The sequence below is a fragment of the Lutra lutra genome, chromosome 10 (assembly GCF_902655055.1).
Source record: "Lutra lutra chromosome 10, mLutLut1.2, whole genome shotgun sequence".
Classification (NCBI taxonomy): Eukaryota; Metazoa; Chordata; class Mammalia; order Carnivora; family Mustelidae; genus Lutra; species Lutra lutra.
The window spans coordinates 45,350,114-45,363,386 of NC_062287.1; the positions used below are offsets into that span (position 1 = coordinate 45,350,114).

The window sequence follows — 13,273 nt, forward strand, 5'->3', positions numbered from 1 at the left end:
AATTTCTCTTCTAATTATGAGTTCCTTCTGGGTTAAGGACCATTCCTTATTACATGTTACATGGTACCTGAGATATAAGGTACTTAAATGTCTCATGAATATATAAATGTGTAGAGCAGACCTTGATGTCTCAAATCCATTTCCACACACAATAAAGAAAGATGAAACTTACATTTAAATGCTGAATTACTGAATATTTATTGAGTACACTGTATACCAGGCAAAGGAACAGAAACAAATTGTCCAGAGTTACTTTTAACTGCTTCAGCAATGCCTGAGCCCTCATCATAAAAAAACCCCATTGTGCTGATTTAGTATCCATTCACTCTTTGATTAATCTTCATGTACAGTTTTCTCGTCTATTTTCAAATCTTGCATAATGCTGTAGACCATTAAATATTCCAAAGGCCGTCTCTAAGACTAGAGGAATCATCATGGCTTTTATCTCTGTCTGACAAAGCAGCAGCCAGTAAAGTAAAACCCTTCCTTTTGGTGGCAGTGGAACAGTATGATACCTAAAAAGGAAAAATAATCAAGAACTTCTTTTGGATGTATTTTCTATGAAAAGTTCATTGATGGATTCAATGGTATTCATGGATAATTTCTATTCTATGGTCTTTCATATACATAGGAAAAAGGTTTAAAGCCAGCTATTTGAAATACCAAATTACGTTATAATTAAAGTGTGTCATTGGCAGCTAAAGAATAAGAAAAGTTTATGTACATTTAAAAAAAAATGGGGGTGCCCAGGTGGCTCAGTCGTTAAGCATCTGCCTTGTGCTCAGGTCATAATCCCAGGATCCTGGGATCAAGCCCCACATCAGGCTCCCTGCTTGGCGGGAGCCTGCTTCTCCCTCTTCCACTCCCCCTGCTTGTGTTCCTTCTCTCGCTGTGTCTCTGTCAAATAAATAAATAAAATCTTTTAAAAAAAAAATGGAGGGAGGAAGGAAGAAAAGGAACAAACAGACAGACTTACTTGACTGCAAGGCGTCCATTTTTAGAGAAAGCCAAACCACAGGGATATAAAACACCACATATTATGCTAATAAGTGAACTTCTCAGAACACAATTTTCCTGGCTTATATTGCCTGGAAAACAAAAGTAAATTTGGTTTCTTTTAAAAATTCAGGATAAGAGTTATTAAGAGAGTCTTATATCCTCACAGAGTAGTTACCTGTACTATCCTCAATCATAGTGAAACAACAGAAAGAATATTAGAAATTCAGTCTAAGGCACATGATAGACTAAATGCACCATGTTTAAAAAAATGCTTTTATTATACTTAATATAAGGGGAGTTATCTCTTATATATATAATTGTTGCATAAAGCAATTTCATAAGGAAAATATTAAACAAGTAGACCCAGACATCTGGATTCTAGGTTTATACATTTTTATTGCTATGTGTCAGGCATGTATTAGTGATATAATGTTGCAAAAAAGAGACCCTTTAAGTGGGTCCACAAGGAAAGAAGGACTAGGACAAATATTTAAGTACATAATTTTTAATTGTGCACAATGCTTTGAACGTAAAATGAACAGAAAATTTATCTAGAAACCTACCCTACCCTGAGGGAATCAGAGATTTCCCTGGGAAAGAGATACTTGAGCAGGGACCTAATAAATAGGATTCAGAGGTTCCATCAATGACTAGTTGTGAAACTTAAGGTAAGAGGAAGAGGCAGGAAATAACATTAGAAGCCCACAATAGGGTAGCTACCTCATTAGGCATTTAACATACAGTATTTTAATCATCACAACAGTCCTGGGAGGTAGGTATTGGTGGTCCTAATTTATAGAACGGAGTCTCAGATATTCAATGACTTGCGCATTGTCACAAAACTTAAGGGGAAGCAGAATCTGAAATCATGTGTGCAGTATGCCAAAATTTGCTTTTTCTCCAGTATGTTGTTTCTTAGCATACATGAACATGTCTTACCTTTGGTTGTGTATCTGTAAAGAGGACATGACACGTCGTGCCCTGCCTAATCAGGAGGACTGTGGTGGGGATGAACTAGGATAATGTATGTGAAGGTACTTTTTAAGGGGCAAAGCAATATACGAGCATTAGTGATCATTATCAACAGTGTATGTTAATGTCTAATTTTACTTAAACATAAACACATTATATATTAATGAATTTAAATTTACCCAAATACAAAGCATCCGTAACAAGGAGCTTATAAGTGACTACAGTAGACAAAAACGGAAGTGTAGTCAGTGATGCATACGTCTTCAAAGCATCATGTTTAATCTTGAAGCAATGTCTGAAAATGAAGTTGGCCATTATTCCCGAGAAACTAGCTGCTGTTCCAAGGAACGCTGTGCCATATATATTTAAAGTCCTATAGGAAAAACAAAGAGAAAAATTACATTCAACATAATATTCTCTTAATGGAGATATCCTTTCCTGGGTAGTGATTTATTATTATGTATTTACTCAACATCAAATATTTCTTCAACACTTACTATGCAAAAGACATCTTCTATGTGTTGAGGATGGGGCAGTGAGTAAAGAAAAATAATCCCCCCCTCATGGAATTTGCATTCTAATGAGAGGATAGAAGCCTCTTTCTGAAATCACTTGGAATGGTTCTAAAATGGAACTCTTCTAAGAGATAAAATTTTGGCCACAAATAAAAATGAGTATGTTCCAATATAGCCAAATTTATGAGATACCTAAGAATACTGCTTTTGCTACTAAAAAAATTAATTTGCTTAAGTCAAAGTTGTTTACATTTGGTTAGGCCCTCTAACAAATAACTATTTCTTAATTAGTGCAAATATATTTAAAATAATTTGTCTAGTATATGCAAAGAGATTTGACAAATCTAGTTTTACTGATTCTCATACCTAAATTCAAAATGTCTGAGGTCTAAGATTAATGTCCTTTTATTTTATTCTCGAGCTCTGTTAATCTAAGTTGAAATGGTAATATGAAACTATACGTACATCATGGAATCTGTATTTCTTTTTGAATTCAGCACTGCGCTGAGTTAATCAATTCTAAACTGAATGTAATTACAATTAAATATCAACTAAATATAAGTAGCTGCCAAAATGGTGTTCTCCTAATTGTTTTTTTTTTTTTTAAAGATTTTATTTATTTATTTGACAGAGGTCACAAGTAGGCAGAGAGGCAGGCAGAGAGAGAGAGGAGGAAACAGGCTCTCCGCGGAGCAGAGAGCCTGATGTGGGGCTCAATCCCAGGACCCTGAGATCATGACCTGAGCTGAAGGCAGAGGCTTAACCCACTGAGCCACCCAGGTGCCCCTCCTAATTGCTTTTAATTTTAAAATGTTTACTGTATAAATAACATTTCAACAATAGTTTTGGACATTTTCTTTTTTAAGAAGCAAAAGAAATTATCCACAGTCCCAATATTCCAACAAACTACTATTTTCATCTGTGTATTTTTTCCCTCAAGTTTTTTCATAAACTCTTTATAACCAACTCAATAAAGTTAATAGGATCTTAGATACTCAGAAACAATGGCAATATAGAAGATGTGCAAATAAAGTTAGAGACTTTCAGTCTGGGTATGTCTCTTACTTTTCTTTTCTAAGATATTCAATTTTTTTTTCTATGATTTCGATGATCATTGGTCTTCTGAGTTTTGCATCTTCCAGAGAAAGACTGGGCTGACCATGTGTGTATGTTGCCATTCTGATGTCCTGGAAAACACAAAATTTCAGAACCATAATAGCTAATGATATTAATAATAAATCTTATAAATTTTAGGTTCAGATTAAAAACGATTTATATCCTAGTAAAATTGTCATCTGCTTTCACAAACTTTGTCAATGATTCAATTAATATTTAGTAGCTCTTATTACCTGCTAGATAACGACTTTTCGTGAAATTGGTAGAATACTGATCATCTCTATTTTTACACTTTTATAGATGAGAAAAATAAGGTTCAGAAAGGTTGACTTGCCTTAGGACCTAGTGTAGAAGGATAACTTACTGAGATACTGAATTTTTGTTGTTCTTACAGTTTTCCCCAAAGGTAGACAAGCTTTGTATTCTTGCTCTAGCTTTTTCAGAGCTAGAAGGAAACAAGAGCACTTGTTAACAACTGTCTCATGAAAGCCTGAGATCATTTTGGAGAGTTTGCTGAGTTTCCTGGAGAAGGAGGAGAGCAGGGATTGCCTCGCTTAGTGAGAGAGAACATTAGAGAGAGGGACACTCTTTCAGGCTAGGAAGAGGTAATGCTTATGGATACCCTGAATTACATAAATTATATATCAGGCTCCCTAGGAGCACCTGCAGCAGAAGCACGGCCTTTGCTGGAAACTATATGTAGTGCACCAGGGAACCTGGGCCCACGGCACTGGGCTCCAGTGTGGGAAGGTTCCTATGTCCCAAGTGTGATGTTTGAATAGACAGTTGCCAATGTCAAGGGACCACGACAGTTTATACAGCAGCACCTTAAAAGAAAGTAAAAAACAGTGATAAAGAAAACAAAACAAAATTGGATCTTAAGAAAGGATCCTTTCTGAATCTTTTGCTCTGGGTAAGACTCTTGTGTCTCTGTGAAAACTCTTAACAACAACATTTGTTCAATCTTTTGCCATGCTAGCATTACTGGAGTCCAGATTAGCCAACAAATAGATTAAAAAAATTATGGCCCTTCACAGTTTATACTGACCTCCACTTGAACATTTATAATAAGGGCACAGACTAGATCTTAAATTTCAAGAGTCCTGGGCAAAAGAATTAGAGTGGAATAAGCATAATGAACTCAGAAGATAATAAATCAGTGATTCTCAACCTTTAGTTTGCACCAGAATCACACGCGGGGTTTATTTGAAATGCAGTTTTGTGAGCTCCCTCCTGATATCTGGATTCAATAGGAGTAGGATGAAGTCTAGAAATCTGCATTTTAATAAACTAAGTGATTCTGACACTGGTAATTAGTGGACACACACTGTAATTGTTAAATATCACCGTAATACTCATTTGTTGAATAACTGATATGTACCAATCTTAACCCTAACTAATGAAAGGTTAAGTCATCCATGGCATCAACATTCTGAAGGTATGGGCTCCTTTAACTTTCATACATATTAATAAGTGAGTAGTAATGGACAAGCTTCTTGCCCTGCATCATTGTAGAAATGGACTCCGGCTAGTACTATTTTTTTCTTTAAAATATCTGAGGGGACAGGTAAAAAATGATAAATTATAATTTCTTATGGATTAGGTTTAATCTTCTGGCTCTTTTGGACATCTAAATGGAAAATGGAAGATATAGTAGTATCTAAGGGAGACTCTATATCTAATCCATCTAATATACTATGAAGGCAGATATCAGTAACATGGTAATTTATCACATGTTTATTTAAAATAAATGTTTATTTTGCTATCATCCAATTCCTTTAACCCCCTTATTTTCCACAAAGAAAACTATAAGGCAATGCCTTGTACCAACCTTATACCTGTCTACCCTATCAATACAGAGGGAACCCAGACACCCAGTATTATGATTCTAAAACACTGAAACAGGACAAATGCTTACTGAGTGCAAACATTAATCTTGCACCTAGTCTTTGGAAGGCACTGTTACTAAAGCAGAGAAAGAGAGTAGTAATTTTTTGATAGACTTTTTTAACAAGTACTGAAATGTAAAGACTTTGTGATAACTTTTTTAAATTTTAATTTTTTTCAAAATTTTTATTTAAATTCCAGTTAGTTAACACAGAGTCTAACATTGATTTCAGAAGAATTTAGTGATCCATCAGTTACATTTAACATCCTATGCTCATCATAGGAAGTGCCCTCCTTAATACACATTACTTATTTAGCCCATTTCCCACCCACCTCCCTCCATCAACTATAACAAGCATTTTATCTAAAAATTGACTTGTCCAAGGCCACTCAACTGGTCACCACGATTATCCCAGTAAGAGTGTATGTATTCAAGTTTATAGTCTGCAAAATAGTTCTGTACTGCTTTTATGTGTATTATTTTACCTGGCTTTTCAGAATTTTATTTAATATCCATCATTTACACAGCACCTGGTATCTGAAAGACCTAAGGATAATTAAGATGCAGTTGTGTCCTCTGGAATCCATAACCCGACCGAGGTCAGGACAAAAAGGTAGGTTAATTTAAAGGCAGAATTAGTGTGCCATAAAAATGAAACCAAACCACAAAAAAAAAAAAAAAAAAAAAACCACAAAAAAAAAACACAAAAAACCAAACCAAACAAAGAACATGAGAAAAGCCTTAACCTAGCCAGGAGAAGTGTGGGAAGGTTTCCCAGAGTAGTGACGTTTAAAGGAATATCTGAAAGAGAGTTTGGTAGGGATGGGGTAAGGTGTGGAAGAAACTACACGGAAGTATTTCAAGTTGAAAGCCTGCGAAAGGCCTGGAGACAAGAGAAAAGAAACTGCAAGCAATCGGGACTAGACTTTAAATCTCCTATTTTCTCTCCGCCTCCTTCCAAAACAACTGGGGGCTTCACTGCGTCCCGCATGGGCTTGGAGGTTGTTCTCTTTAGGTTTTAAAATTCCATCATTTCAGAAGAGCCCGTTAATATACTGAGGCTGCAGAAATCAAGACTCATACGGCCCGGGTTTCCGCCTACCTTGGGCGCTTCCTCGGCTCTCACCCGCACCACACCTGCTTCCTTCAGGTCAGCCCCAGCCTCCCGCCCGAGCGCCGCCATTTTGGTGGCTCACATGACTAGCGGTGGGCGGGGACCCAGAACGCCCGGAGCGGGAAGTGGTGCCGGCTCACGCCTCTAGCCTGCAGCCCCGGCCCTCCCCCGTCCAGTCAAAAGCCGCGCCCTCCATCCCGGCTGTGATAGGGCGTGGCGTCCAGAAATGAGGGCCGCTCATTGGCTTCGAGGAGGTCCAGACGGCCGTGGGCCCGCCTTCTTGCCAGCCCAACATTCCCTTACCCTGCTATTTGTTAACCTAGCTCTCTCTTCACTCATGCTGAGGGCGTGCGTGGGGCGGTCCGAGCGCAGCGATGTTGCTGCGCGCTTTCCTCTCCTCTGGGCACCTCGGTTAGCTGGGGCCGACCTGCCGGCCCTTTCACTCTTTGAAGGAGTTCTCCCCTTTGGCCTGATTCGTGTGTTAAGGCTTCGGCTTCCCGGGCACCGCCTCCCTTGAGCCCCCAACCAGCCGCCAGAGCAGCCCCGACTACCTCCTCCCCCCGCAGCGGTCTGACTCCTCTCCCAGGCTCTAGTTCCCTCGTATTCCATCCTTTCACCCCGCTTGGAAAGGGACCAAAGAGAAAATTCCCCCCACTTCCCAAGAAGAGCCCTTTGCCAGCCGATATTTCGAGGTGGGGGCGCTGCGAGGAGGCCTGGCGCCCTTTTGTGCACGTTCAGTGCCCAGCAGTATCTCCCAGACCAGCAACCCCCGACCCTCCAGTCTCCATGTCTTAGAGAAGCCAAATTCGAGAGTTATATAATTTCTAGTGCTGCTGTTTCTCCTGCCTGAGGAAACACTTCATCGCGTGGAGGGTGCAGGACATTTCTGTGCACTTCTATATAAGAACGGGGTGTGGGCAGGGGTGGCCAGCGGTAGCAGAGAGATTTCTTGTCTTTTCTGCAAAAGGAAGGTGGGTAGTTTGGAGAGAGATTGAGAGAAAGGGTGGATGTGGAAGCCAAGCAGCAGAACTCTCATTTAGGAAATCGCGAACCGTTTGCACAGCTTGTGCTCACATGCCTAATACTACTACATCGTCTCAGAAAACACCTTTGGGGGAAGGTTTGACTTCTCTTGAACAGTCTCGGTGTTTTTCCTCGCCGGCTAGGGAGCTGCTCGGATGCGAAGGGATGGCATGATGTGAATGACTCCAGTGTGAAGAAATCTGCTTCGCCAACTCATCCTGCATCAAGTGCCCATTGAGTAGCACTGTCACTTTAATGTCTCCATGCCAAGGGATTGCTTTCCTTCTTTTCAATCCTCTCGGTTAATACATGGGAGGATCAGAATCAGAGGGGCATTAAGGATTAAGCCCGAGGGGCTTGGAGAGCACAGAAGAAAAAAATGAAAGTGACAACAAGCTGGATCCTGTCTTACTGAGGGGGTGAGATCTGGAACTTCTGGTCCAGTAAATAAAAAGGGGCCTTTCAGTCAGTCTGTGTTCTGCCCCAGAAAACTATTCAAACTCACCCACCTTTCTAGAGACCAGAGGCAAAAAGGTTTTTAAAAGTATTTTTTTGTTGTTGTTGTTGGGGAGGGGGTTACATTTTTCTTTAAAGAATTGAGGATCTTTATCATCAACCAGTTCATCTTTGAATTTGATCATGTATGGAGTAATGAGACAGCTGTGTAAATTTGGTTTGTGCCTTAATTGAGTTAGTCACTGAATTCCAAAAATGTTGATGTCTGAAGAGGAGTTTTAATAACATTTTCTATGCTTACAATAATTTTCTCAGTTTTTTTTTAACAGAATAAATATTTTATAAAAATTGAAAAACTCAAGGTTATTTTTCTCTGAACTCTGTGGGCAGTGTCAAAAGTTTAATTGTGGAAAAAAACACATAATTTTTTCCTCTATCTGGAAGAGAAGACAGCCTGGATTTCAAAATTGAGCAGTGAAGTGGTTTGCAACAGTTACCTGGCTCTTGGCCTCAATCCAGCTGAATCAAGTTGAGACCTGAAAAGAGATCTTGGATCCTGTGGCAGTGGAAAGACCCAAGAATGCCAGTCAAGAAGAAAGGTGGGCTATGAGGCTTCCTATGTAATATATGTTTCCCCCTTTTCTTGGTTCTGGTGTTTGCTATTTAAACTGTATAACTGAGTAAAATTTTGCTTGGGTTTTGGGAAATATTTATTGTAATACTATATTTTCTGTGGTACTCATTCAGTAATATTTTGCTAAAGTATGATGAAGTAAGACTATAGTATTTAATTATAGACATTGTGATTTCATAACTCAGGTTGTCTAAATTACTGTTTATAATCAGCATAGATTTGACACCATAGATTTGAGCTTTTGTTTAGCTTGTTTTCTTAGCTTGTCAACGGATACTTTTGACCAGACTTTAAAAATGAAACTTGTACAGTGGAGCTCTTCCTCATGGAAGATATTATAATAATATTTACTTATTTAAAGGTTTTATTTATTTATTTGAGATAGTGAGAAGAGAGCATGAGCGAGGGCGGTGGGGCAGAGGGAGAGGGAGAAGCAGACTCCCTGCTGAGCAAGGAGCCCAACGACATGGGACCTGATCCCAGAACCCTAGAATCATGACCTGAGCTGAAGGCAGACACCTAACTGACTGAGATGCTCAGGCACCCTGGACTTAATATTTATCAAGTGAATCACATAGTTGTAAAAGATAACAAAGTTGTACTGAACACAGTTGCAGATTTGCTAATCATTTGATTAGAAATAAATTTCATATTTGGGTTTGCTCTAGGGTAAATATTCACTTTTGTGATAAAGCACAACTGGTAAGCTGCCGTGCTTTTCCAAATACATGCATTCGTCTAATAACGCCATTGGCGAGTTTCCCAAATCAGGTAAACCCCTGATTCCCTCCCCTCTCCCCAGAATTGATCAAGATCCAGTGGCTTTCTAAAGTATAGTTTGTTACAGGTTGGACAATGGAATTCACTTTAACCTAGATCTATCCCAGGTTAACTTTGGGATCCTAATGAAACCAGTTTTGTTTTTTTTTCTTGTTTCTGTTTTTTTTTTTTTTTTTTTTCCCTGACATGGTGTGGAAAATCAGACCAACTATAAAGACTTTTCTCAAGAGTTTTGAACGAAAATTTTTTCACAGTTATATGAGTTTGCTACAAACTGAAACTAAAGTTCAGGGTAAATGTTTAAGGGCAACCTGGCTCTGTATGATGTTTACTCCTTCTACCTGTGGATTTGGAAGGTGCATTGAGGAAACTTATTATCAGTGAGATGCTTTACCCAACAGGTTTCTGTAGAGATGGACAGTGATATATATAAAACTTCAGAAACACATAGAAACGTTCCTTTGTACATTGGATTTGAGACTGGGATTGTTTCCTTCTCTTGCTCTCTCCTGTAATATCAATGAGATAAATAAACTCTCTGTCAGATTTTGGAGCCATACCTGTCTAGACCTGACACAGGTGGTTTATCTGGATCAAGAATGGTTTTGGCAATATAGCCAATAAATGGCATGGCTCTTACACTTACTTACCATGTGTTTTTGTTCTCTCTACCACTTATTGTTCTCTGGATGTTGTCCCTTCTGGACTGCCTTATTTTAGATTAATAATTGAATTTAAACACATTGTGTATGTGTGTATGTAGCAGGGAGAGAAGACGAGGAGGAGAGAGAAAGGAGAGAGGCGGGGAGAGAATTGGAAAAAAAGTTACCTAGGAAGGAGGTGGAGGATGAGCAATTGATGTTCTAGGTATCACTTAACTAAGCAGGTGTCTTTTTTTTAATGAAGTCTTTAAAAATATTATTGAAGTAAAATTGATAACACGATGTTACATTAGTTTCAGGTTCACAACATAGTGACTGGACAAGTCTATACATTATGCTATGTTCACAGGTGTGGCTACTATCAGTCACCGTACAAAGCTATTATAATACCATTGACTGTATTCCCTGTGCTGTACCTTTTTTCCTTGTGACTTCCTCATTCCATAGCTGGAAGCCTGTACCTCCTACTCACTATTTACCTATTTTGTCCATTGTCCCTACCCCCCCAACCTGTCTGGCAACCATCAGTTTGTTCTCTGTATTTATGGGTCTCTTTCTGTTTTTTGTTTGTTTATTCAATTGTTTTGTTTTTAAGATTCCACGTATTAGTGAAATCATACGGTATTTGTCTTTTTCTCTGACTTATTCACTTAGCATAGTACTCTCTAAATCCATTCATGTTGTCACAGATGGCAAGATTTCATTCTTTTTATGGCTGCATAGTATTCTAGTTTGTGCGTGCACACGTGTGTGTGTGTGTGTGTGTGTGTGTGTGTGTGTATACTATATCTTCTCCATCCATTCATGTACTGATGAATACTTGGGTTGCTTCCATATCTTGGGTAAATAAATAATGCTGCAATAAGCATAGGAGTGCATATATCTTCTTGAATTAGTGTTTTTGTTTCCCTTGAGTACACACCCAGTAGTGGAATTCCTGGATCATATAGTATTTCTATTTTTAATATTTTTAGGAACCTCCATAATGTTTTCCATAGTGACTGCACCTGTTTGCATTCCTACCAACAGTAAGCAGGTTGATCTTAAGGTTTCTAGCCCCAATAGGCTGAGTTTCTTAAAACGTTCCTACCCTTGAAGGATGTTTTAAAAATTTCAGTGACATGATTGAAAATTATAAATTATGAGAAATAATTTAATGTTTATTTCCTTCCGTATTTCTTCCTTCTTTCCTCCCTCTTTTTCCCTTCCCTCTCACTTCTTCCATCTCTTCCTTCCTTCTTTAATAATGGATTGATGGTAATGGTCAACTTTTTAAAGGAATCAGCAAGTTCTAATTAGCAAGGCAATTATATATTTGGGTTATGCTAAAATCTATGCATTATGTAATTTGTGAACTGATCTACTTAGAAAAACAATTTATGTTGTTTTTAATCTTTTAAAACTACTTAGCATCAAGATATATATTTTTGAATCTTATAGTAAACTAGCCAAATAAATTATGACATATGCATTATATTTTTAATTGGCTAAGCTTACTATTTGTATTACATATAAAATATAAGTAAAACAAAAATTTTAAAGTATAACCTAGATTTTTTCTTCAGAGATTAGTGTCTTTTGTAATCTTGAATCATTTTCCTTTCTTCATTGTTACATGGGGTAGATATGATGAAAGAACTAAATTAAATGTAATTTTAACAGTAGCTATCCATTTGAACCAAGTGTTTATTCATTTGCTGAATATATTCTTATTAAAACATAAATTTTCATAAGATAATTCATCTGGTTTTTATTTTATACGTTACTGTAAAAGTAGAGAGGAGACTGGTCTGGGTAGCAACATACAACAGTGGTGGGAAGTGTGAATGGGTGTGACATCTTACTAAGTCCATTTTTAGGTTCCTTGAACTAGGTCTTAGATAAGCTGAAACCCTCATATTCACTGCTTTTTTGGTTTAAGACATTATTTCCTATCTCTCCTACTCCATTCTCCATGTTTTTATAGATTTCAGGGTTTTTTTTTTTTTTTTTTTTGTTTTTTTAAAGATTCTTCATTTCTTCATTAGAGATTTTTTCCCCCCAACAGTTGCTTTTCATTCAGGATTCTCTTATCTATTGTAATATCTTGATTTGCTCCCACCTGAACATTTAGGACATCTTTGACCTATCTGTGAGAATTCAGGGCCAATCCAAGATATATTGTATTAGCATTGTCTCGCGTGATGCAGGATCATGGAGTATCAGATGGGGCTAATTTGACAACACTTGTTGAATTGCTCCAATCTGATTTCATGTTGGATTAATGTAAGAAATAAAAGTTAATGATAGATGAGTCCCTCTCGATGTTTTCAGTAGGAAATTGCTATTTTAATGATAAAATACACTTCAACAGAATTTTCTTAGTATACTGCAGTTTTTTTCTCTGTAATATCATTAAATGTGGGTAAGAAATCTTGCTTTTAATACATTGAGGTTGATGTTCACTTCATTTGTGTGTTTAAAAACCCGTCTTATTAACTATCCTCTAGCTTCTTTTAAAGTCATATAGAAGTCTGTCTGATGTTTTTAATTTATATAACACTTTATTTCCTTTAAATTCTTTTTATAGCTATTTTCAGGGACGCCTGGGTGGCTCAGTTGGTTGGGCGGCTGCCTTCGGCTCGGGTCGTGGTCCCAGCGTCCTGGGATCGAGTCCCGCATCGGGCTCCTTGCTCAGCGGGGAGCCTGCTTCTCCCTCTGCCTCTGCCTGCCACTCTGTCTGCCTGTGCTCATGCTCTCTCTCTCTCTCTAACAAATAAATAAATAAAATCTTTAAATTCTTTTTATAGCTATGTAATAGAGTATGTATAAACTTACTTTTATCAAGTACCTAAAGTTAAATACTATCATTTTCATAATCATGTTTTGACATTGTTCTTTTTAAAGGAAGCCAAAGAGTGTTGTGTAATTAGAATTCTAAGACTTGATATTGCCATGTATCTCACCGGAATCCTTGAAATTGAGATTATTGTTTACTGAGTTCACAGTCTTTCCTTTTGGTTGACCATACTTTTTAAAAAGTGACAGTTTTTTCTTCTTTTTTTTCTTCCTCTCTTAAAACTCTCTTGTTCATTCCTTCCTCTTTCGAAGTTTTCTTTCATTATCTGTTTCTTG

At 37.7% G+C, this 13,273-nt stretch overlaps 2 protein-coding genes across 2 annotated transcripts in view; one reads left to right on the top strand and one right to left on the bottom strand.

The window, feature by feature from the left end:
- Window positions 1–181: 181 nt before the first annotated feature.
- On the bottom strand, window positions 182–6,760 carry TMEM126B (transmembrane protein 126B). Its single transcript, XM_047691103.1, has 5 exons — window positions 6,593–6,760; window positions 3,552–3,673; window positions 2,151–2,344; window positions 977–1,088; window positions 182–515 (listed from the first exon to the last, which is right to left on the bottom strand). The coding sequence occupies exons 1-5, from the start codon at window positions 6,671–6,673 to the stop codon at window positions 341–343; spliced, it is 684 nt and encodes a 227-aa protein (XP_047547059.1). The 5' UTR covers window positions 6,674–6,760; the 3' UTR covers window positions 182–340.
- Window positions 6,016–13,273, top strand: part of DLG2 (discs large MAGUK scaffold protein 2) — a 2,065,329-nt gene continuing 2,058,071 nt past the window's right edge. Inside the window, exons 1-2 of the mRNA XM_047691101.1 lie at window positions 6,016–6,103; window positions 8,530–8,682. Of these exons, the coding sequence (XP_047547057.1) occupies window positions 8,664–8,682 (19 nt within the window). The 5' untranslated portion in view covers window positions 6,016–6,103; window positions 8,530–8,663. The remainder of the gene's footprint in view (window positions 6,104–8,529; window positions 8,683–13,273) is intronic.